At 40.6% G+C, this 26,235-nt stretch overlaps 1 protein-coding gene across 2 annotated transcripts; it reads left to right on the forward strand.

The window, feature by feature from the left end:
- On the forward strand, positions 1-26,169 carry ALAS2 (5'-aminolevulinate synthase 2). 2 transcript variants are annotated; one of them, XM_072817376.1, is made up of 12 exons: positions 113-150; positions 2,499-2,562; positions 5,295-5,490; positions 6,145-6,267; positions 7,100-7,210; positions 9,975-10,197; positions 10,749-10,933; positions 16,414-16,593; positions 19,505-19,669; positions 20,216-20,484; positions 21,932-22,094; positions 25,884-26,169. In XM_072817376.1, the coding sequence occupies exons 3-12, from the start codon at positions 5,310-5,312 to the stop codon at positions 26,045-26,047; spliced, it is 1,764 nt and encodes a 587-aa protein (XP_072673477.1). In that variant the 5' UTR covers positions 113-150; positions 2,499-2,562; positions 5,295-5,309; the 3' UTR covers positions 26,048-26,169. The 2 variants fall into 2 exon arrangements, with proteins under 2 accessions (XP_072673475.1, XP_072673477.1); XM_072817374.1 differs by lacking the exon at positions 2,499-2,562 and having other exon boundaries at positions 1-150.
- The last annotated feature ends 66 nt before the right edge of the window (positions 26,170-26,235 follow it).

Here is a 26,235-nt window from a genome sequence, read left to right on the forward strand (position 1 = left end):
CAAGAGCCTGTGATACCTTTGGGGCCAATGCAGAGCCTGGCCAACAGAAGGAGAGAAGGGTGGAGTTGAGCCAAGGGGGAAGGGATAAATGCCAGGCTCTTACCTACAGCACCCACCCGTCGTTCGTTCGTCCTCAGTGCAGGGCAACAGGTAAGAGTTGCTTTCAGTCTGGGTCTACTGGTCTACTGGTCTTTCTGGTCTACTGCCCACCTCAAGCCTGCACATTCTAACTCTCTGGTCTGACTAGATCTGACTTTATTCCTTAGAATCTGTCTCTCTGACATTTTCTTTTTTCCTCCTATATCTTTTTTGTCTTTCCCTATTTTGGGCTTTCCTTTGTTTTGTCCTGCCTTTTTTCTCTCCCTTGTTAGTTTTCAGGATCATTCACTTCACTTCATCTGTCTCTGACACTCTAGCTTTCTCTTATTTTTCTTTGTCTGAGTTCTGTCTGTATATTCTTCTCTCATTCTTTGTCTCTCTTTCTTCTACTTGGCATCTCTCACTCTCCGTTTTCCTATCTCTCTATTCTTTTCCCTCTCTGTCTGTCAGAAATATGTCTTGCTATTTCTTCCAGTAATTATCCATTTCTCCCTCACTCTGACTCTTCTCTGCTCAGCTGATGGCAGAACTCAGCAGGTCTGTGCCTAGGGGGCCAGAGGTAGGGAGAGAAAATAGAGGGAATGTGGGGATGAAGGGAAGGATGAAATGGGTAGAGAGATAATTGAAGGACTTAAGAATTGATTAGCATAAATAAGGGGAGAAGGATGAAGAGGAATGTTTTGTCACTAAAAGGGCTCTATGCTGAATGCCAATAGATTTGTATTCTCACTCTAATTTTCTGTGAGACCCTAGGCAAGTCATTCAGCCTCTGAAAAAAAGGGTGCTTGTCCTGTGATCTCCAAAATCTCTCCTAACTTTGATATTGTGGTCTTCTGAAATTTTGTTTCTAAAAATTTCAGTTCTGTGATTCCAAGTATCTAAAATTCTCTATGACTCTTCCATGACGCTGAGAGGATGCCAGGAGGGGAAGTAAAGTTTGATACATTCAATTCTGGAAGAAAAGTGATCATCCCCTACAGACCTAACTGATTCTTGCAAAGCAATCCACAAAAGGGAGAGAGGGAGCAAGGAACATGGCAATGAGTGGTTTCTGGTTCTCTGCTGAAGTAGAGTTGTGGTTGGCCCCTCTGATCTCTAGGACTACATATTGGCTGCTGACATGAAAAAAGGGTTTTAAGGTATAAGGAACACCTACAAGTAATGATCTGTCACTTGGCCTGAAATTTCACCATTACATCTTTGGTGGAATCTTTGTTTTAAGAAGATCCTTGGCAAAGATTGCTAAAGTGGATGTATAATTTGTTAAATTGAATGAATTAATGTTCACCAGTGCCTGAAATTCCACTTCAGTTAGAAATCTGTTCCTTTGCTAAAAGCACTTTCACAGTCCAAAATCAAATGTCCCAGAAAGGGGCCTGTTAGTGCAGCAGAGGGGATTAATGTCTGGAGTCAGGTTCTCAGCCAAGAAAATATGTAGTAATTTTTGAATCATAGATCCATAGTGGTTAAGTTAGCAAGCCCTGAAGTCAGATTGCCTCGGTTTGAATCCTACTTCTCTTACTTATTAGCTCTGTGACCTGAATGGGTTAATTAATCTATGGGGAGCTCAGTTTCCTCAGGTTTGAAGTAAAGTTGATATTAGTGTCTACCTCATAGGGTTGTTGTGATAATTAAAAGAGTCAGTGTATGTGAAGCATTACAACAATGTTTGACACAGTGAGTACTCTGTGTTTGACTATTAGAACCAGATGAAATTAATGAAGTGGGAAACTGAGACCCAGAGAGGGAAAGTAAAGAGCCCAAGTTCATATAGTAAGTTTTAATAGGGTAAAGATAAAAATCAGGATTGAGACAAGAATCAATTTTAGAGAACTATTATGGTGTACAGACTAGTAAAGGTACATTCCTTGGATGTACCTTCACTTTCTCTACATAGAACTGTAGAAAATAGAAATAATAGTAACATTATTTTCAATATTTATTCTAAGATAAGCACTGTTTTATATACTTTATAGGATTATTTTACTGAATCTTCACAACATCCCTGTGAAGTAGCTTGTCTTTGTTATTATTTAAACTTTACAGATATAAGATGTAGAGAAGAGACAAAACTTTTCTGAGGTCCCAGAGCTAGTTAGTGGTGGAGCCAGGATTCAAGAAAGTCTGACTCCAGAGGTTGTGCTCTTAGATACACTAAATTGCCTAAAATACTTTCTTAATTCAATTTTACTCACTCCAATCCCATGATAGGTAGGGGAGATGGAATGGAAACAGAGCTGAAGGTAACTAGACTGTAAAATTATGGATCATAAAGTGGGCAGGGAGAGGGGAGCTGGGCAAATTCAAGGAAAGGAGAATCAGAACAGAGAAATTGCAATTGAAGCTTGAAAGAACTTGATAATTCAACAAATTCCAAAACGTATTCTATATTTTCCCAGGTCCCTGAAAATATCATGGCCAGAAGTTCCTGAGAGATGATGAATGGACTGAATTATATATGGGGTGGGAAAAGGCCTTAATCCACGATCATCCCAAGGCAGAACTGGACTCTGCTTCCAATCTTGGAGGCTTTCCTTCACATTACATATCCCAATGTTGTTGTCTTATTGTTGTCAGTGTTGATGTTGGGGAAGGGAGTTTGCAGGAGCCTAGAACTTGAACATCTTCTTTGCCTTCCTTTTCCTGGATCATCCACCCATCTTTACCACATATTGCCAGAGGCAGTCCCAGCCAGATGCTCAATCATGATTCTAGAAAGGAGCTCTCCTTCCCTCCCACACCCTGGTCTCAGTTTAGGGAGTGGTGAGACTCCAACTATGATAAATACTGGGAGCTTTATCTGTGGTCTGCAGACTCAGCCCTAAGTGCTTTGGCCTTTGCAGGCAGGCAGGGGAGGGGAAACTGATATCTCCACATATGATGTAGGCATTGGATCCAATTCATTACCTACCATATGAAGTAGGCATAAATACCCTACATCTGACAGTTGATGAAAGCTAAGACCCAGAGAGGGGAAGTGGCTTTCCAAAAACATCTAACAGGTAGCTGGGAAGCTGTAATTTAAGTAAGCAAAGTTAACATTTATTGAAAACTTACTGTGTGTCAAGTATTGTTCTAACGGCTTAACATGAGTTTCATCTAGTTTTTTCAATACCCCTTGGCCTTTCCCAATTTCAGGTGTCATACACCCTGCCCTGATCTATGCTCCTATGACAGCCTGTGAATGTTGAAGGGAGAATGCTCTTAGATGAACAAGGGGAAGAGATTGCTTTGTGAATTAGGGGGAGGGGTATTGTTCCATAAGAAATAAAGGAGGTTACCATATAAGGAAAGGGCTATGAGGTCATCCTGTTCACTTTTCCCTTACAATATAAAGTCCTGTATACTAGAGGTGCTTAGATTCTACTCCATAGCTCTTCTGGTGGTGCCCGGGTCTTAGGCTTCCCACATTCCCCCATATCTCCCCTATTGTCTTGTCCCCTATTTTGTCTCACTTTCTAATGTTGGATCTCCAGTTTGCCCTTTTACTTTTTTTTAGATGTTATTTATTTATTCATAGATACACAGAGAGAGAGAGGCAGAGACACAGGCAGAGGGAGGAGCAGGCTCCATGCAGAGAGCCTGACATGGGACTCAATCCCAGGTCTCCAGAATCACACACTGGGCCAAAGACAGGTGCTAAACCACTGAGCCACCCGGGCTGCCCTGCTGTTTTACTTTTAATCTATTTCTCCTATTCGTTCTTTGTCCTCCTCTAGATTTCCTAGCCCTCCCTCATCCCAACCTTCAGCACACCTTAACCATCTTTTCTTATCTATCCTTTTATCTTATCTCTATTCCTTTCTCTCTGTTGCTCAGTCTCTCTCATCTCCCTCAGTAGCATCAATCTCTTCTTACCCTAACTCTTCTGTGTTGCTCTCTCTAACCCCCAATATCTATGGAAGCATTTATCCCTTATCTTTGTGCCTGACTGATTCTCTGCTCCTGCTGGATTCCCACCTCTCCTGCACTCAGTTTTCTGAGTCTTTGTATTTTCTTGTATGTTCCTTTATTTCTCTTCATGTCCATTTTGCGTCTTGTCTATCTCTGCCTCTACCTCTGCTCTCTCTCTCTCATCTAAGTCTCTTTCCTTATCCTTTTGTATCTCCCAGAATCTTTTTTTCTGTTTTTCTGAACCTCCTGTTTTTCTTCCTCTTCCTGTTCATATCATGAGCCTATCCCTTTCCCTATGCTATTGATCTCTTTCTCTCCCACAATTCTCTTCTAACTTCACCACTACCACTGTACCTTTGTTTTCTCTCACTTCCCCCTTTTATCTTCCCCAGTTTCTCTTTTCTTCTATTTCCTTACCCTTCTTTTCTTTCCTTCACTTCAGTCCCTATTCATTCATTAATTTAATCCTAAATTCAACAAATATTTATTGAATGCCTATTTGTATTCAAATAGGTATGTGTATACCAAATGGGTATTTGTTATCTTTTTTCTGACCTGCACTCTGTCCCTTCTGTCCTATGTCTTATCTTCTGCCTCTTTCATTAGCCCTTAGGCTTGTTTCCCTAATCCCTTGGATCTTGTTTTCATCTCCTCTAACTGTTCTTTTCTAAAATCCAGGAGCAAGTTCAAAGACAGCAAAATACCAGTCTGGTGGCACATGGCCTGTAGGGCCTAAGGCCTTCCCTTTTGTCCTATTCCTTGAATCTACTTAAGCTGGAACCTGTGGCCTCAAGCTCCTTTTTCCTTTCTGGTTGGGCCTGTTCAGGAAACACTCTAAGCCAAGCCTCAGGAGTCCTGGCCAATGGCATCTGTTTGCATTAGCAGAATGAATATTAACTTGACTAAGGCTAATATTCTAGAAAGACTTTTAACCTTAAGTGTTATCAAAGAGTTGGTGGTCATCAGTTCTCATCCTGCTACATACAAGCATACTTCAGTAATCCTCACCATCATAGAAGGCAGAGTCTGAATCAGAATTTAGGCTTCCTAACCTTCAGTTGAAACTCTTTGCTTTACCCCATTGTCTAATGGTCATTGTCTCATTTCTTCCTCCCTGATGCTCTGTTGGTACACTTTGATATTGGGAAAAGTCTTACCATGGAAGGACAACGAGGGCATCTTTAAAAGGGGCATCATACATTGGTTGCAAAGCTATAGGCAAATCATCAAACACAGGAATGACCCTTGGCTTTTGGTCAGGCTTTCATGATGGATTCTTATGTCTTCCACATCTTCTGTAGGACTTCGGGCTCAAGATGGTAGTAGTAGCTATGTTGCTACAGTGCTGTCCTGTGCTTGCCCGGGACCATATAGGCCTCCTGGGCAAGATCATTAAGACTCATCAGTTCCTGTTTGGTATTGGACGCTGTCCTATCCTTGCCACCCAAAGACCAACCTTTTCTCAAATCCACCTTAAGGCAACCAAGGCTGGAGGAGGTAAGAAGAAGTTTCTGGCAAATGATGGAGAATGTCTGGATCTTGCAGATAAGGTTCCAAGTCATACTGACCATCATTGCCTAATAAGTGGGAAGGCTTATGTGAAATGTGTCAAGACAAAATGAGCTGACCCCAAAACACATCTGGGTTCTGACTTCTGCCAATATCTCTCAAGAGTGTCACTCTCATGCCCCTCATACTCTATATACTCCCAGTATTGCTGAAACTACTTAAATTTGCCTGGATGAATTCTATTGTCTCAAGCTTCTATGTCTTTGCACCTGTCACATGACCCTCACCCATACCTTTTACCAGAGTATCTCATACTTTTCATGTGACACTTAACGTGGGCATCATCTCCTCTGTGAAGCTTGTCTAAACTTCCAGCCTATCCATTTCCAATTCTGGGTCATGTTTCCTCCCTCTTTTAGACTACCACAGCCCATGTCCTCTCTCTTATCTCAGCACTGTTCACAATGTGTCTTCAGTGTATGCCACCTCTACCAGCCTAAAAGCTCCCCTAGCAAGGGACATTTTTGTATCCCTACCATAGCCTGAGATAGAGCTTTGGGATACAATAGGTCTCAGTAATCATTATTAAACTAAACTTATGGCTAGAAATGCATTGCCACTTACTCTCTTACCTTTGCACAGACTCTCCACCTTGGGCCAAAAGCCCCTGTCCCTTTATGCTGTCAGAACTCCAGGATGGGAAGAGCAAGATTGTGCAGAAGGCAGCTCCAGAAGTCCAGGAGGATGTGAAGACTTTCAAGACAGGTTGGAGTCAAGTGCTACCTCATCCAAGCTCTACTCCTAATGCTTGAACTCACTTCATCACAGTCCTGAGCTAGGCTAATTCTAGGTCAACTAGTATGCATCCCATGATGGGAAGTCCAGTCTTTTCCAAGGAGACCATGGTAGGCAATGGCTTAGTGCACTGAAATGTGCCCTCCCCAACACACATAAATGCAGAGGTTCTTGTAACTTTAAGCCATTAGTCTAAAATGAGCCCTCTAGAGCTCTGCCTCCTCTCTCCCAAGTGGTTAATGGATTGCAACAGTCTGGGCTCCCACATTTAAGCAATACCACTCTACAACAATCTGGATTTGCATGAGAGTAAGTGTTGGAAGCAGGTACATCTTTTAAAAGGATATGAAGCCCCAGGTCAACTCAATTGGTGCAGACTATTCAAGAAAATCACACTTGAAATATGGCCACACTATTGACATTTTTCATAGGCCCTTTTGGGATATCATTAAAAATAAAAATTTCAAATTTGAATTTTAATGACATTTGGAAAAGAAGAGTAAGGTACAATGTCCTGCATATACCTCTTACGTACAAGATTCAGGGCGGCTGCCCCAGTTACTTTGCCCAAGGGAATTTTCTAATGGGGAAAATGTAATACCTTATGGAAAGTGCCTGACACTAAATTTTCCACTTGGTGAGATGAGTGGGGGCTCACTTTGCAGAATATCTCTTCTCTCTACAGGCTTCTCTACTTCATAAACTTGAATTTTCATGTTGTATTGAGTTTAAAGAGGACAGCACATGCTTTCTTTTTTTCTCCCCTCTATTCATGGCCAATGAATCTCACACTCTCTGTCAGACCTGCCCAGATCCCCGGCCTCAACCAGCCTGAGAAAGCCATTCTCCAATCCCCAGGAGCTAGAGCTAATTTCAGAGAAGGTCACACACCTGGTTCAGAACAACATGATTGGTGAGTTTGTTCAGATGGAAATAAAGGGGGGTAGGAATGTGGAAGGAGTGCTAAAGGGGCTTCTGAAACAGTAGAAGAAATTTCAAGGAAGTACTTTGAAACCAAAGGGAGTCTGGGTTTAAATTTTAATTTAAAACTTGCTGGATCAATGTTCTTTGGCAAGTAAGTCAGTTTCTTTTAGTGGAATTTTAATGCTTGCCTCAACAGGTTATCATGAGGAAGAAATAAAATTAGATTTATGGAAGTGTTTCTAGCTGTTTTGAGGCCTCAGTAAATACTACGTTTATTCCTATTATTTCTTCTTCATACTTCCCTCAAAAATTCATCTTTTACCGATAGCCTTTTTCCCTTTTCCCCTTTCTTGTATGTGTTTATATTGATTATTCATAATGCAATTTGCCTTTTTCTAATATAAAAGGAAGATGATTAATTGTATTTTTCAACAGATATAGGAAAATATAGAGGGGAATTTAAATCACTCAGACTTCCACCATCCACTATTAACTTTTCATATTTTTTCCATATACTTTTCCATGACTAATAATACACACACACACACACACACAGACATACCTCCTATACTTCCTTCTACATACATGTTTTTATTAGAAATGTGATTTTATTCTACTGGTTTTGTTATCCTTTTTTTTTTTAGTTCAATTTGCCAACATATAGCATAACACCCAGTGCTCATCCCATCAAGTGCCCCCCTCAGTGCCCATCACCCAGTCACCCCACCCCCCACCCTTTCCACCACCCCTTGTTCTTTTCCCAGAGTTAGGACTCTCTCATTGGTTTTGTTATCTTGCTTTGTTTACCTAACAGTATGTCATGGGCATCATTTCATGGCCCTAAGCATAGAGATGCATAATCATTATTTAATGGTTGAATGGTTCTATAAGCATGGATGCAACATCGTTCAGTTAATCAAGCATCTATAATGCAGGTTATTATTTTCAATTTTTTGTGCTTTATTCTGCTTTATAGTGTATGTTTGTTTTATGTACATATAAATGTACTCAAATATAATACATAATATTATCTTAGACCCATAATGGTTATACTAGAGATTATTTAGCTATTCCTCTATTGAGTTGCTTCCAAATTTTCCTACTACAAATAGTGGTGCAACAAAAAACTCTGAGTGTACCTCAGCATGGACATAGGTAGGGTTTTTTTTTCCTCTAGGATAGCATTAAGAGGTGAAAAATCTTAGGGTGTAAGGTTGTATACATTTTTAACATTAATAAACATTGTCAGTTAGCCCTCCAAAGTGGTGTACTAGTTATCAAAGAGAGTATTCATATTCTCACACCCTCTCTAGCACTTGATATCATCAGACTTTTACATCTTTATCAATATGGATGAAAATTTGATTTTGCAGTTTGGTTTTCCTTAAGAATCTTCTGCATTTATTAAATTTTCTATTTATATTCTTTGCCCATTTTTCTAGTGGGTTGAAAAGTTTTCATAGTAAGTTTTTAGAGGTGTTTTTCTTTTTAGAGAGGGAGAAAGGGGGGCTCTGAAGGAGAGGGAGAATCTTAAGCAGGCTCCATGCCCAACACAGAACCCAAAGCAGGGCTCAATCTCACAATCCTGAGAGCATGACCTGAGACAAAATCAAGAGTCAGATGCTTAACTGACTGAACCATCCAGAACCCAAATTTTTCAGAGTTAAAAAAAAAAAGTTCTGGATATCAATCATTTTTTTCTGTTAAAAATACTGCAAATATTTCTCTAGGTATGCCAGTATTTGCATTTTAAAAATTCTTGATACATATTTCTAAACATCCCTGCAGCAAAGATGTTACCAGTTTACATCCCTACCACATCAGTTGTCATCTGCAACAATCATGATTTCTGTCTCATGTTTAACAAGTCTATTGGCACACGTTGTTTCCATTTATCCTGAAAATAGTATTGCTCCATTTGATAGTAGTAGCAGTTTTGAAAGTAAACTCTAGGTCACTTATTTGTAGGCCACTTTCTTGCTGCATAACCTTGGTCAAGTTACCTAACTTGTCTATGCTTCCATCTCCTCATCTGTAAAATGCAAATACTAACAAAACTCTCCACATAGGGCTGTTACGAGGAATACAAGAAATAATATTTATAAAGTTCCTAAGAGAAGGCATTACATATAATAGACACTCATTAAATGTTGGTTATAATAATATAATTAAATATTAGCTGCTGCTACTACTACTACTACTACTACTACTACTACTATTACTATAATTGTAATAATACTAATTGTACCAGACATTAATTTGGCTGTATTACATTCTGTTTATCATCAAATGCTCGCAATTCTCCAAGAAGGTATTATTAGCCCCATTCTACAGGTGAGGAAATTAAGAGAGCGGATTCATGACTTGCTCAAGGTCACATAACTAGGAAGTGGGAGAGCAATGACTAGAAACCTGATCTGTTGATACTGTTTCCACTAAAACTAGAAGTAGTGATTTCAGCAAGAAGGCAACCACAATAATCTTAAAAAAAGAGAGATGGCCCTGCCAGGGGCAGTAAATCTGAGTGAATGTATGAATAATTTACTGAGCGACTGAGCAATTGAGAAAGCAAAGGAATCACTGAATGAAGTCATGGAGAGTTACTGTGGCTCAGTAAGTTGATGACTGATCAAATAAATGAATAAATGGAAAGAGAACTGGAGAACTCAAAATCAACTACGTGGATAAAATATGGACTAATCAGGAAGTGATTTAAAAATGAATTCTTTTCATCTCCATTTCTACTTTGGCAGGAAACCATGTTTTTGGTTATGACCAGTTTTTCAGGCACAAGATCATGGAGAAGAAACAGGACCATACCTACCGTGTGTTCAAGACTGTAAATCGCTGGGCTGATGCATACCCTTTTGCCCAACACTTCTCTGAGGCATCTATGGCCTCAAAGGACGTGTCAGTCTGGTGCAGTAATGACTATCTAGGCATGAGCCGGCACCCTCGGGTCTTGCAAGCTACACAGTGAGTAGTAAGATCTGGGCCATGAGCTGTGGGGACACATACAAAAAAGAATCAAAGCCACACATGGAAGGGAAAAGCAGAGCGGCAGTGGAAAACTGAGTTGCACCTACCACCCCTTTTGTCCATGGTCTTCCAGCATACCTAACCCTCAAATATGAACCATGTCAGTCAACAAACCATGATTTCCAAATTATTGATTGTCCAGTTCTATGGAGAAGATGGAAGACCAAGCAAGGCCCACTTTCCATGAGCTCTTACTCTGGTTACAGAATGAATATTGCTAGAGATAGTGTGTGACATCCTCTAGAAGGTCTTCCTAGCTGTACAACTATCTTCTCCCTCCATCCCTGAGTGCCGTCATCCTGAGAAGGAGGACCCATATCTCCTCATTGTGTCAATCTTGCCCTCTATTTGATTACATAGGGCACAGCTCATATAGGATAACTAAATCAACACTGACCTCCATCAATGAAGAGAAACCTACCCAGTTCCTTGGTACCTGACAAGGGTTTTTCCCTCCTCTTGTCCTCCCTCTGTTTTCTCCTGGCCAGGGAGACCCTGCAGCGTCATGGAGCTGGAGCTGGTGGTACCCGCAATATTTCAGGTACCAGTAAGTTTCATGTGGAGCTGGAGCAGGAGCTGGCTGAGCTGCACCAAAAAGATGCAGCCCTGCTTTTTTCTTCCTGCTTTGTGGCGAATGACTCTACTCTCTTCACTTTGGCAAAGATCCTGCCAGGTAAGCCTAGGGCCTGAGTTCTGTTCAAGGTTGGAATCTTGCACTATAGCATGCAGTCTCCTTGCCTTCATCACCTTTTCCCTCTATTCTGAGTTCACTTGCTCCCATTGCCCTTCTTTCTTACCCACTTTACGTATCCTCAACACTGGATGACTATATCCCTCTCATTTCTCCCCTTCTTTAGTTAGGCTGAAGAATACTACTAAGGAACATTGCTCAACTCCACAGAAGAGTAACACCGTAAATTTATCACCCCCTCCAAACTTAACTGGGCCCATAACACCCATAAATACTCCTTTGGTGTCTCCATACTAGCTTTTTTCAAACACTCTTCTATTTTAAAACCTGTGACTATCTCTTCCTTCATTCTTAGCAAATAACCTCACATCTCACATGGCAAAGAAAACAGAAGCCACCAGAGAGAAACTCTTTTAGCTTAAAGCCATCAAACCTACAAACTTATCTGATTTTTCATCTACCCTTCTTTCATACTTTCCTTTTACAATTTGAAGGCACATCTCTTCTGCCTAAAGCCAATCCTTTCACTGTGTAGTAGATCCCATCTGCACTTAATCTTCTCAATCTCCCACTCTCTAGCTAATAATGTCCTCAATTCATATGCCTATTGTCATTCCATCACATCCCCAACCACAGATGAATATAATACTCCACCTTCTCCATGCCAATCCTAGGCACATATAATTACTCAGGTGGAATCCAGTAAAAATTCATGGTCCCAAACTTGTACCAGGTCCTCTATGCTGTCTAGTGATCCTGTTTCCAAGATCAGCCTTCCAAATCTCCAGGGCAGTTTTGCAACACCCCTCCCCCCATTCTGCTCAGCCTTCCCACACTTCCACCTCACCCTCAACCACAGCAATTAACTTCACCTCCTTCCTCACTGAAAATAGAAGTTCTCAAGTAGCAATGTCCTCAACTCTTTAACACAAACTATACAAACTCACAAACATCCCTACATGTACTCTCCTCACTTTTTCTCTCCTGTCACAATGAAAGAGGTGCCCTGTTTCTTGTTGACTTATCCTTTTGCTGGTGCTCTGTGTCTCATTCCCCTCCACCTCCTCAGAAAATTTGATCTATCACTTCCTTCTCTTCTTGCATCTTCAGCCTCTCCTCTTTCAACATGCTAAAGTCTCTTTCATCTAAAAAAGAAAAAAGTCCTCTCATCACTATCTAGCTACTGCCCTATCTATCCCCTTCCTATAATAGACCAACTGCTTGAGAGAAGTCTCTACACTTGCTATCTACTTCCTTACTTTCTGTTGATTCTTCAGCACACTGTAAACATTTCTACTGTTTCTGAGAAACTTTTTCTGAGAGCATACATAACCCCAACTAAAATACCTTTGGGAATTTTTTCAGTGAACATCCTCCTCAACCATTAGAATTAAACTTCTTTCCATTTCTTCTACCACCATCCTAGCTTAAGACCAACATCATTTTCTTGATTTCACCTTTGCCCTCCTATATTCTATTCTTCACAACAGTCAGAATAATATCTTTATAAATGCAAACCTATTTTTGTTACCCCCTGCCCCAAACTCTTTAATATATTCCCATTGCCCTTCAGACCAAACCTAAACTTTTTATCATGGCCCTCAATAATCTAGCTTCTACCTACCTCTTCAGCATCATCTTTGATAATCCTCCTCTCACTCTTTTGTTCAGTAATATATTCATTTACTCACTTATAAATCAGTAATTTGTTTACCCATCAATTAATTCAAAAAATGTTTAATTAGCATCTACTGTGTACTTAGATTTATACTGGGTACCAGAGACAGAAAGATAAAATATGTTATTTCTTTCAGTTTTGTTGGTTATTTCCTTCACTGTGCAGAAGCTTTTAATTTTGATGAATTCCTAATACTTTATTTTTGCCCTTTTTTCCCTTGCCTCAGGACACATATCTAGTAAGAATTTGCTATACCCAATGTCAAAGAGGTTACTGCCTATGTTCTCCTCTAGGATTTTTATGGCTTCAGTTCTCAAATTTAGGTCTTTCATTTGTTTTGAATTTATTTTTTGTATGGTATAAGAAAGTTCAGTTCTTCTTTTGTATGTTGCTGTCCAATCTTCCTAACACTATTTTTATTTAAGATTTTATTTATTTATTCATGAGAGGAGATGAGAGACAGAGACACAGGCAGAGGGAATAGCAGGCTCCATGCAGGGAACCCAAAGTGGGACTCGATCCCGGGACTCCAGGATCACGCCCTGGGCCAAAGGCATGCGCTAAACCGCTGAGCCACCCAGGCGTCCCCCCATCCTTTTTTTTTTCCTAACACCATTTGTTGAAGAGTCTTTTTTCCCATTGAATATTCTTTCCTGCTTTGCTGAAGATTAATTGACCCTACAGTTGTGGGTTCATTTCTGGGTTTTCTATTCTGTAGCATTGATCTATGTGTCTATGTTTGTGCCTGTACTATACTGTTTTGATCACTACGGCTTTGTGGTTTTTTGTATATTTTTTTATTGGAGTTCGATTTGCCAACATACAGTATAACACCCAGTGCTCATCCCGTCAAGTGCCCCCCTCAGTGCCCATCACCCAGCTTTGTAACACAACTTGAAGTCTGGAATTGTGACACCTTCGCCTTTGCTTTTCTTTTTCAATGTTTCTTTGGTTATGGGGGGTCTTTTGTAGTTCTATACAAATTTTAGGATTGTTTGTTCTAGCTCTGTGAAAAAATGCTATTGATAGAGATTGCATTAAATGTGTAGGTTGCTTTGGGTAATATAGACATCTTAATAATATTTGTTCTTCCAACGCTTGGGCATGGAATGTCTTTCCATTTCTTTGTGTTATCTTCAATTTCTTTCATCAGTGTTTTATAGTTTTCAGAGTAGCAGTCTTTCACTCTTTTATTAGGTTTATTCCTGGGTATCTTACTGTTCCTAGTACAATTGTAAATGAGATCAATTCCTTAATTTCTCTTTCTGCTGCTTCATTATTAGTGTATAGGAATGCAACAGATATCTGTACCTTTATTTATATCCTGTCACTTTACTGAATTGATTTATCAGTTCTAGCAATTTTTTGGTGGAGCCTTTGGGTTTTCTATATAAAATATCATGTCATGTGCAAATCATGGAAGTTTCACTTCTTCCTTATTGATTTGAATTCCTTTTATTTCTTCTTCTTGTCTGATTGCTGTGGCTAGGACTTCCAGTACTATGTTAAATAACACTGTCAAGAGTAGACATCCCTGTCTTGTTCCCGACCATACAGGAAAAGCTCTCAGGTTTCCCCCACTGAGGATGATATTGGCTGTGGGTTATTCATATAAGGCCTTTATTATGTTGAGGTATGCTCCCTTTAAACCTACTTTGTTGATGGTTTTTATTATAAATGGATGTTGTGCTTTGTCAAATGTTTTTTCTACATCTATTGAAATGATCAGTTGGTTCTTATCCTTTCTTTTATTAATGTGGTATATCACATGGATTTGTAAATATTGAACCACCTTGAAAACCAGGAAAAATTCCACTTGATAATGGTGAATAATTTTTTAAAAAATGTATTGTTGAATTTAGTTTGCTTGTATTTTATTGAGAATTTTTCCATCTATATTCATCAGGGATATTGGCCTGTAGTTCTCTTTTTTAGTGGAGTCTTTATCTGGTTTTGGTATCAAGGTAAGGCTAGTCTCATAGAATGAATTTGGAAGTTTTCCCTTCTTTTCAATTTTTTGGAACAGTTTGAGAAGAATAGGTATTAACTCTTCTTTAAATGTTTGGTAGAGTTTGCCTGTGAAGCCATCTGGCACTGGACCCTTGTTTATTTGGAGTTCTTCTATTACTAATTCAATTTATTTGCTGGTTATTTGTCTGTTCAAGTTTTCTATTTCTTCCTGTTTCAGTTTTGGTAGTTTATAATCAACAAAAGTAAAAGGCAGGGGATCCCTGGGTGGCTCAGTGGTTTAGCACCTGCCTTCCGCCCAGGGCATGATCCTGGAGTCCTGGGATCTAGTCCCGCATCAGGCTCCCTGCATGGAGCCTGCTTCTCCCTCTGCCTGTGTCTCCGCCTCTCTCTCTCTCTCTCTCTCTCTCTCTCTCTCTCTCCTCTCTCTCTGTCTCTCCCTGTCTCTCATGAACAAATAAATAAAATTTTAAAAAAGTAAAAGGCAATCTATGAAATGGAAAGGATATTTGCAAATGATATATCTGATAAAGAGTTAGTATCCAAAAATATAAGGGGCTTATAAAACTCAACATCCAAAAAACTATTAATCCAATTTAATAAGTGGGCAGAAGTCATGAATAGACATTTTTCCAAGAAGATATACAGATGGCCAACAGACACATGAAAGGGTGCTCACTATCACTGATCATCAGAGAAATACAAATCAAAACTACAAATAACATCTGTCATTAACATACAAGTGTTTGTAAACTTATGTGTAGAAGGATATGGGAATAGATGTATATTTAACTCATTGAAGCTATACTGTGTATAATGTATCTTTCAAGGAGCATCTTCTTTCACTAAGATATTAGTGTTTGTAAATGTATTTGTAGAAGCATATGGGAATAGCCATATGCTTAACTCATTGGAATTACACTGTGTATAATGAATGTGTCCTTCAAATACCATCTTCTTGCATTAACAACAACAAAATTGCGTGATTCTTGCTCTCAATAAACTCCAAATCTATTTTCCTTCATGGCAGGTCCCCTAGAAAGTCATGCCTGATTTTCTCAGTTAGAAGTGATAGCTTACTCTAATGAAAGTCCAGAATTCCTTGATGGCAGTGCAATTTGGGGGGAGCCAAGAATCAATCCCCTCCACCAATATCCCACCTCTACCTGTCCTCCCATATTTGTTCAGTGAAAAGCTCTATATTCCTCAGGTCCTAGGGAAAGGTCTTCCCCTTTGTAGACCTTAGCTTCCTCACTTAACAGTTTAGGAACTGAACTCCATGTTTACTAATGTTCTGTTCTGCTCTGACATTCCATGAGCTTATGATTCAAATAGAAAATCTTATTAAGTATCTACCCTGTAACTATAAGCAGAAGAATGATACCTGGAAGAGGTCGGATTTCATCTAGGCCAGAAAGAATATAGTATCAGTCCAAGTCAACAAGTCAAGTCCCATTCCCTGGGATAAACTCCTCTCCAAGGCTTGATCTTATGTATCTGGGAATAGGAACCCAGACCCTGCCCTCAAGAAACTCTAGAGCTTCTTGGGAAATTAAAATTTCGTCTACCCCCAAGGTAGTCAGTGCCAGATCAGGCTAGAAATGATTGAAGGGAAGGGTGTAGGGGTCAGAATTTCAGGGCAAGGGATTTCTTTCAAGGGAGGAAGAGGTGTCACAAAGGCTTCCAGAGGAGACGGAAGCAGAACAGGGTCTTCAAAGGGATGGCTGGCTGGCTCTCTACCCCTGTCAGGTCAGCCCTGAGGTTGAAGTGGAAATACTGGAACAGAAGCTTAAGGAATATGCATCTGGTTCTTCAGGTTGTGAGATTTACTCAGATGCAGGGAATCATGCTTCAATGATCCAAGGTATTCGCAACAGTGGAGCAGCGAAGTTTGTCTTCAGGCACAATGACCCTGACCACCTGAAGAAACTTCTAAAGGAATCCAATACTAGGACACCCAAAATTGTGGCCTTTGAGACTGTTCACTCCATGGATGGTATGTATATAATAAAAACCATGGTAGCAATGATAATAGCTGACATGTATAGAATTTGTTTATATGCCAAGCAAAATTATTAGTATTTTATTTTATTTTTTTAAATAATAAATTTATTTTTTATTGATGTTCAATTTGCCAACATACAGAATAACACCCAGTGAAATTATTAGTATTTTAGACATATTAATTTGCTTAATCTTCACAATAATTCTATGGAGTAAGTTCTATTATTTCTATTTATTTACATGGGGAAACTGAGACACAAATAAATAACTTGCCCAAGGTCATAAAGCCATAAGCCAGTAAATGCCAAAGGATAAAAGCAGCTATTATACTGATTTTACAGGTTAAGAACTGATGTTCAGAGACAGTACCCAACTTGTTTTGGTTGACTCAGTAAATTGGTGCCAAAGTATTTGTACCCTAGAAAGTATTATTCCAATTCCTTCACATAACACTCCCTCCATTAGAAATGCTATGAAATCAGTCATTCTAGTGTCTGGTTTCTGCAATGAAAAATTTTAAGAACCATTGCCTGGGAGTTCTTTCAGGGTCCAGTATGAAGCATTGGAATCAAAACATGTTTTCAAGTGAGAGAGACCTGGGTTCAAATCCCACCTCTGGCACTTACTTGTTCTATGATCTTGGGTAACACCTCAACTCCCTGAGCCTCAGTTTTTCCCAACATAAAATATCTAATAGTAAGAATTAGACAATGGAAGTCATTCCATTTATTATTATCTAAATAGAAATAAATGACCTTAACCCTCCTACCTCTTTTCTTCCCCCAACTGAAACAATGTCCAAACATTCTACTGCTACCTATCTTGAGCAGAAATCATGTGTTTTAGACATCGCCTTGTGGATTTATTAAATAAACACTTCTCACTTAATTTCAATTTGTTGTTTTTCCAACTGAAATAAAGGAGAGTCCATAGTATTACTTGATTTGGCTAACATAAGTGTCATCAGTAACACGTAACTGTGATGCACAGGCTATGGAACCAGGCTATTATGTTCAGATCCCAACATGACAGCTTACTAGCTAGGGCAATTTTCTTAATTGCTCTGTGTCTCAGGGTTTTCTTTATTTTTCTTTCATTCTTTCTTTTTTTTTTTGTAAAATGGGGGTTATAATAGAGTAGCCGTGAGAATTTAGTTGATATATGTGAAAAATTTATTATTGTGCCCACTCCCACATTTCTACAACTAGCAACAAAGTAAAACTATCCCATGATTATATTTCTACTTCTGAGACTACCGTAATTCATTATGTCTTTAGTGGAAACCATGTTGGGATCATTTTACTTCCTTACATTTGCAAATGAACGGCTCCTTATTTTGTTGGTGGACACTACTTAAACTATCAATTTGAGGGCTAAATTTCTTCCATTGAAATTATGCTGGAGCCATTTCCCTATTTGTCTTGAGCTCCACCTATTGTGATTTTCTCCCCCTCATGTTGTTCTGAATTGCTCACATTTTTTAATCCTGGTTTGGAGCCCCAGTTTCCACCTGAAGAACTTTCTTCTGTATTCCAACTCCCTGCACCTCAGCATTTTCCAGATGGGGAATGACAGAAAGTATGAGTTCTTATATATGCAGAGTGGCCACAAAGTCTATAGATGAGATTCACAGCCATTTGAAGACATTATAGACAATTATCAGCATAGAAGATGTCCAGAATAACATAGGAAAATGGTAAGTCTGTATGAAAAATAGTGAGGAGCAAACATTACTTCTAATTCTTCCATCCAACAGATTGAGACTGAGCCTGTGGGAGGGCTCCTTCAGGTAATAACATTGACAGAGATGAGAGAGAAATGCATTCCCACAGAGACACAGAAAAAACAGAGGCTCAAAGAAACTCAGAAAGAGGGACGCCTGGGTGGCTCAGTGGTTGAGCGTCTGCCTTCTGCTCAAGTGGTGATCCTGGGGTCCTGAGATCAAGTCCTGCATCTGGCTCTTCACAGGGAGCCTGCTTCTCCCTCTATCTATGTCTCTGCCTCTCACTCTGTGTCTCTCATGAATAAATAAAATCTTTTTTTAAAAAAAGAAGAGAAACTCAGAAGCATAGAGGTACAGGGAAAGAAAATCTGAAGCAGAGAGAGAGGTAGCCTCTCTCTCTGTGTGTCTCTCATTGATAAATAAATAAAATATTTAAAAAGTGACAGAAATCCAGAAAAACGGAGACAGGGAGGACCAGTGCAGTATAAAGATATTGACAGGCTTCCAAAAGCACCTGCCTGAGGGGATGAGTTGGCTCTGAAATCAGGACTGCATTAACCTGGAGGAAAAAGTTACTTTTTCTTTTTTTTTTAAAGATGTTATTTATTTATTCATGAGAGAGAGAGAGAGAGAGAGAGAGAGAAAGGCAGAGACACATGCAGAGGGAGAAGCAGGCTCCATGCAGGGAGCCCGATGTGGAACTCGATCCTGGGACTCCAGGATCACGCCCCAGGGCCAAAGGCAGGCGCTAAACCACTGAGTCACCCAGGGATCCCCAAAAGTTACTTTTTCAATTTATTAAAACAAAGGCACCAAATGGGCCAGTGCCAACGCAAAGTGGAAATACACAGACTTGTGGGAGTGAAGAAAGGAAGCAAAGAGAGGCTGGAAAATGGCTTAAACAAGAAGATACTGTCAGAAGTAAAAATAGAAACACAGAGGCAAGCCTTGATTACAAACTAGGGAAAACACACACACACACACACACACACACACACACCTTGAGTGGGCATGAGATGGAGGCAGTCAACAAATTTAAGGAAGTTTGAAATAGTCCCAGCCGAGTATGCACATCCTCGCCCTTTTCCAACCCAAAATAGTTATGGGTCACAAATTCCACACTGGAGATGACGCTGGGGAAGCATTGTGATCTCCTACCTTTTTCCTTGGCTTTTCTCAGGTGCCATCTGTCCCCTTGAGGAGTTGTGTGATGTGGCCCATCAGTATGGGGCTCTGACTTTCGTGGATGAGGTTCATGCTGTAGGGCTATATGGACCCCAGGGTGCTGGGATTGGGGAGCGTGATGGAGTTATGCACAAGATTGACATTGTCTCTGGAACTCTTGGTGAGTGCCTTGGGATGCCCTTATATATAATCCAGTAAGACCCTTTCCTTCCTCCTCCCCAAAGCTATAGAAGTTATTTGGGTAGAACTCATAGCCTCAGGCTATGGAACTCTTGGATTCCCTCCTCCCACTCCTACCCCACTGCAGAGTTGCTGAGAAAGTCTGGGAGGGGTTTTTGAGAATAACCCTAAGTAGGGCCAAATAGCCAGGTTCAAGTCAGTACGGAGAGTTGTAGTTCTAAATTCCTCCCCCACTCCAGCCCCAACCTTCATTTTAGTTCCACTTTTGGGACTAACCAGCTAAAGGTCCCCACCCAGCTACCACCTATCTCATCACTGCATGTGGCAGGCCTTGGAAGTCCTATCTCAAAGCAGCAGAACTATCAGCTGTCTGTCCTGTCATGGACAAGAGAGATAAGCAGAGGTCTGGGAAAGGAATCTGGAACTCCAGCTTCTGGTGCACATCTTCATGTTTATCTGGACATAATCCTGTCCCTTTAGAGACTAATTATGGGCTCTGTGCATATCCTCCCCCCATTATCTCCAGGTAAGGCCTTTGGCTGTGTGGGTGGCTACATCGCCAGCACCCGTGACTTGGTGGACATGGTGCGCTCCTATGCTGCTGGCTTCATCTTTACCACTTCACTGCCTCCCATGGTGCTCTCTGGGGCTTTAGAATCTGTGCGGCTGCTCAAGGGAGAGGAAGGCCAAGCCCTGAGGCGAGCCCACCAGCGCAATGTCAAGCACATGCGCCAGCTACTAATGGACAGGGGCCTTCCTGTCATTCCCTGCCCCAGCCACATCATCCCCATCCGGGTGAGAGCCCCACCCTGACCATTACCCTACCCACTTATCTTTTCTGGAGCCCTCCCACACCCAGCAAACCAACAACTGCTCCTCTGATCTGTTCTTTACTTTCCTGTTAACTACCCTCATTTCCAGCTATGTTACCCTTTTTGAAAAATCATCAGCCATTCTGGATTAGTCACCTCTTTTTGCATTAGCTATTATCTCATGATTAGACTGTCCTGACCCTCACAATATTGGGTACCTGTGACCTATAATTCAGTGTTTTTGAAACTGTGGGTCAAGACCACTCGTGGCAAAATCAGTTTAGCAAGTTATGACTAGTATTAAAAATTAAAATAGAATTGAAAATGTTGTAATACATCACAAAGAGAAGGTAATATTTTATGAAAAATGTGTTTCAGTTTTATACATATGTATATGCACACATATGTGACATATGTGGATATATAATCAGTCATGATATGAAACATATTTCTTAAAAAGAGTTGAAGTAAAAAATATTGAAGTCAGAAAGAAAGTAAAAAACCATGGGACAAGGTGCTATTTTGGATTCCCAATCATGTTTGTTTACTGCCTTTAAAAATGAACTGCTACCTCTTTCTTAACATCTATTTGTGTGTGTCAGTATGTCAGAGTGTGGTAAAGACACTTTTTTGTGATGGTTTTGTGAATGAGAAACAAATAGTCACTGCTTGGGCTAATTCAATATTCCTTTTTGGGGATATTGGGAGACTATTTTTGTTTTTATTATTATTTTTATTGGGGCTCAATTTGCCAACATATAGCATAACACCCAGTGCTCATCCCATCAAGTACCCCCCTCAGTGCCCGTCACCCAGTCACCCCAACCCCTGCCCACCTCCCTTTCCACCACCCCTTGTTCATTTCCCAGTTACGTGTCTCTCATGTTGTCACCCTCACTGATATTTCCCACTCATTTTCTCTCCTTTCCCCTTTATTCCTTCACTATTTTTTATATTGCCTAAATGAATGAGACCATATAATGTTTGTCCTTCTCCAACTGACTTACTTCACTCAGCATAATACCCTCCAGTTCCATCCACATTGAAGCAAATGGTGGGGAGACTATTTTTGAATTTTTTAAAATTAACCCAATGAATCACCCCAGAGGTAGCTTGGGGAGGGTTCACCTTCTTACTCAGAACGAACTCAAGTTAACATACTATCTAGGTAAAACCAGCGTGCTTGCTCTGCAAATACTTTCAAGACCAGGTACCTAGCACCACCTCCATCCCAAACCCTTCAAATTTAATTGTTGCCTCTGAGCAACTCCTTGATAGAAATTCTGGAGCTGCCACTAAGCCCTTTCTGAAAAGAAATCTGTCTCAAACTTCAGTGATGTTTGTTGAACCGCCTCCCTCCACCTGTTCAATGGAACTTTGATAGTGGGGCCAGGGTAGCAGATACTGACACGCTTTTCTCCTGAGCCCAGGTGGGTGATGCAGCACTGAACAGCAAGATCTGTGATCTCCTGCTCTCCAAGCATGGTATCTATGTGCAGGCCATCAACTACCCAACTGTCCCCCGAGGTGAAGAGCTGCTGCGTCTGGCACCCTCCCCTCACCACAGCCCTCAGATGATGGAAGACTTTGTGCGTAAGTCCTCAACATAGGTGTCTATAGCACTCTTTCCCTTCAGCCCCAGGATCTGAATAAGTTGAGGGAATGAATTCCATTCAGTTTAAAAGTATATTTCCAGAATATCTATTGTGTGCCAGACTCTAAACTGGGGTAATAAAAGGATGAGAAACACTTTCTAGATTCATAAAGTTCCAATTCAGATGAGCCATAGCAGACACAAACAATGACTGTAAGAGGTGATCAAATTTCAACAAAGAGTGCATCAGAGAGTTGTGGAAACAGAGAGAATAGGCCTGACCCAACACGTAGGATTCAAGACAGGCTTCTTAGTGGAAGTGACACCTGAGCTGAATTTTATAAGGAGAGTGGTATTGGATCAAGAGAATAGTGTGGAAGTGGTATTCCTTGCAGAAGGAAGAGCATAAAGAAAGGCAAAGAGAATGACGTGAACTAGCCTGAGATATATCAAGAACAATAAGCAGGTGTTACTGAGATGTAGAGTAGTAGGAATGGAGTAGAGGAAGGAAGTGCCAACCTATGAGTCTATAAAGACAACACAAGACAGGGATTGGATTGAGAGGTTTGTAGAGCTACAGAGTAGCTTGGGTTTTATCCTGAATGATGCCAGTTTAGTCAATTCACCTAAAGTTTACTGGATTCCCACTGGATGCAGTTTTTAGCACAGGGCCTGGCATAGAGCAAGTGTTCATTCCAAGTCTGTTGGACAAAAGACATGTAGGCAGCTGACAGTCTAGAAAAGGAGAGAGATATAGACATAGACAATACTGGTCCAGGGTGATGAGCTACAGTGCTCTGGGAGCTGGAGAGAGTAATCACTCATGGCTAGAGAAAGTAGGAAGCGTGAAGTTAGGAAGGTTTTGTGGGTGAGGAAGTTCTTGTGCTGCACCTTGAAGTACATATGGTATAGTGCAAGGGCATTCCAGAATAAGGAAATTCTGTGAGCAAGGACCTAGAGATGAGAAAACAGAAGACATGCATTGGCAATAGTCATTCTGTTTGGGGCATAGGTAGCATGAGAATTCAAGGAAGATAAGATAGGTAGGTGCTATTCATTCAAAAACATTAATTAATGCTAGCCAACATTTATTAAGTACTTACCATGTGCCAAGCACTGTTCTAAACTTTTTGCATGTATTAACTCATCTAATACTCATCAGACCGAGATGCTATTATTAGCATTTCCATTTTATATATGCGGAAATTGAGGCATAAAAATATATAGTAACTGGTCAACCAAGGTCACACAGCGATTGGATTTGAACTGGGGAGTCTGTCTCTACCTCTACAGTCATAACCAGTAGTCAGGTCCACTGCCTGAGCTGATGATCCAGACTCCTGGACCTTTTGCTCAGTCCTCTAAGTTGCTCTGGCCTTTAATTATGGAGCCCTCAGTATTCCATTCTCTGAGTGTCCACTTATGCTGAGCTTTTCAGTAAAGAAATATGACAGCCATTTACCATGCGTCCACCAGTCCTTTAAGCCCACAGTCAACCCATCCTGAAATCCTACAAATGGTCTCTACAGTCTCTCTCAAATCTGTTTTTTGCTATTGCCTGTTTTTGAATACATGTCAATGTGATTTCTTCCTAATTTTCCTGCTTCTCCCTTGATCCCTTCTATTCTCCAGAGTGACCATCAGAGGGATTTTTTTTAAACATCTGACTATATACTTCCCTTACATAAACCTCTTCCTGTTTCCCATTTGCCTAGACTAGAGCAGTGGTCTCCTATGTGAGGTATGCAAGATGACCCATAGGGCGAGGCAGGTCATTAGAATTTTTCCTTTTTTTTAATCTTAAAAATAGGAAATTAGACATAATGGACTGATCTTTAACATATAGACTGACAATTATACATGTATCAGTATATAAAAAACATACGTAAATTAGAGGCATGTGCTAAAATGTTTGTACTGATAGATTGTACAGTCCAAAATTTAGAGACCACTGGCCTGTAGAAGTTGAAGCTCCTTGGCATGGCATTCAATGCCTTAAACATGGTGAACTCTATGCCCTCACCTCTTTTCTACATTCATTTTAGTTCTCCAGGTCCACTGAGTGACTTGTAAACCCCTTATTTTGCTCTACTTTCTTACCTCTGGTACTTTCCTCCCTTTTTATTGGAATGCCCTCCCTCACTCTTTCCTCTGGTGCACTTTTTTTATCTTCTAGACTTAATTGGTCATCCTTAAATTCATTCTTCCAACAAATATTGAGTATCTACTGTGTGCTAGACACTGTTCTAGGTGCTGGGGATCCAGTACTAACTAAAACAGACACAAAATCACTATCCTTCTGCAGCGTATATTCTAGAGGAAGGAGATAGTCAAAAGCCTTTAAAAAAGAAGCAATGCATATAGCATGGTAGTTTTAAGTGTTATGGAAAAAATAGAGCAGGATAAGGGAATAAGTGCTGGTGGGGAGGGGTTGGTTTGGAAGAGGGTTGTAGCATTAAATAGTGTTAAGACTAGAGATCATTGAGGGGACACTTGAGCAAAGCTATAAAGGTAAAGGAATTAGCTGGGCAGATATCAAAAGGAAGGTCATCCCAGGCAGAGAGATCAACCTAAGGCAGGAAGACCCTGTCACAGGAGTATTTCTTCTATACTTGAGGAATAGTAAGGAGATGATGTGGATAGAGTGGTATAAGCAAGAGGCAGAGATAGAAAATTGAGTAGTGAAGGGAAATGTGAGGCTACACTGTGTAAGGTATCCTCCCATTGGAAGGATTTTGGCTTCAACTCTGAAAGTCTTTTGAAGGATTTGAGCAGAAGAGGAACATAGTTGACTGAGGTTTTAACAGAACTGCTCCAACTTTTATGTTGAGAATAGACTGAAACAGAGAATGAGTGGAAACAGAGATCCAATTGGGGGCTACTGTAATAATCCAAGTAAGAGAGGATAGTGATTTAAACCTGATGATGGCATTAGAGGTGAATGAGAAGTGGTCTAAATTTTGAAGGTGAAATCAGTAGTCATTTTCTGATAGATTGGAAGTGTGGTAAGAGAGAAAGAGAAAAATAAAGATGGCTCTAAAATCTTTGGACTGAACTAGAACTGCCATCAACTGAGACAGATGGGGAAGGCTGAAAGTAGACTTGGTGGAAGGCAGGGAGATCAGTAGCTCAGTTGTGCTCATGTGGTTAGAGATGTTGATTAAACATCCAGGTGGAGAAACAGAAAGGCAATTGGTATATACAGGTCTAGAATTCAGAAGAGGCGTCTGAGCTGAGATGAAAAACTCAAAATCAACATATAAATAGTATTTATAGCCATGAGACTAAATAAGATCTCCCAGGGAGTAAGCATAAAAACAAGGTCAAGGACAGAGCCCTGGCACACACCTGTAGCATTTCCAATAATGGGGTCAGGTTCTCTCCTCTGGGTTCCCACCCACTCCAGAACACCCCCCATCCCAGGCTCACAGGTCACAAATGATGACACCGTATGGCTATTATTGTGTTATCTTCATTAGGCTGAGTTTTCAAGCAAATGGATTCACTTCTTAGGTCAGAGTATGTCCCGTACTTAAGCAGTAGTCCAGGCCAGGCCAGTACAGCTTTAAGTTGTGTCAAAGGAGTGCATCCCAATCTTGTATACATTACAGCACTCATACACAAATGGTAACATTCATAGCACACAATGGAGCAAAGGTTATTTCTGGTTCTAAGGTATCATAGAGGCTTGAGGGGATCATTATCTTGGCACATCTGTATTGTGACACTGGGATTAAGAAGACCTAATCTAACCAATTCTTTCCTTCCCCACCCTTACCACCTTTTAGAGAAGCTGCTGGTAGCCTGGACTGAGGTGGGGCTGCCCCTCCAGGATGTGTCTATGGCTGCCTGCAATTTTTGTCACCGGCCTGTGCACTTTGAGCTCATGAGTGAATGGGAACGTTCCTACTTTGGGAACATGGGGCCCCAGTATGTCACCACCTATGCCTGAGAAGCCAGCTGCCTCAGAGCCCCAACCCATGTGCACTTCACGTGGGACTGATCCTCTTCCTGTCCTCTGCTTTGTTGTGTGCCTCTAGCTGACTTCAGCCTGAAAATAAAGAACAAACTGCAGCATTTGTAGCCTTTTGTTAGACAGGAAACTGCATTATATCTGACTCCTTCAGACAAGTAGCAGAG

The sequence above is a fragment of the Canis lupus genome, chromosome X (genome assembly GCF_048164855.1).
Source record: "Canis lupus baileyi chromosome X, mCanLup2.hap1, whole genome shotgun sequence".
Taxonomy (NCBI): Eukaryota; Metazoa; Chordata; class Mammalia; order Carnivora; family Canidae; genus Canis; species Canis lupus.

Excerpts from the sequence above, each read along its gene's own strand:
- ALAS2 (XM_072817374.1), top strand. The coding sequence starts at position 5,310 with ATGGTAGTAGTAGCTATGTTGCTACAGTGCTGTCCTGTGCTTGCCCGG. Across the intron at positions 16,594-19,504 it reads GACTGTTCACTCCATGGATG|GTGCCATCTGTCCCCTTGAG; the intron begins GTATGTATATAA and ends GGCTTTTCTCAG. Across the intron at positions 22,095-25,883 it reads GATGATGGAAGACTTTGTGC|AGAAGCTGCTGGTAGCCTGG; the intron begins GTAAGTCCTCAA and ends ACCACCTTTTAG.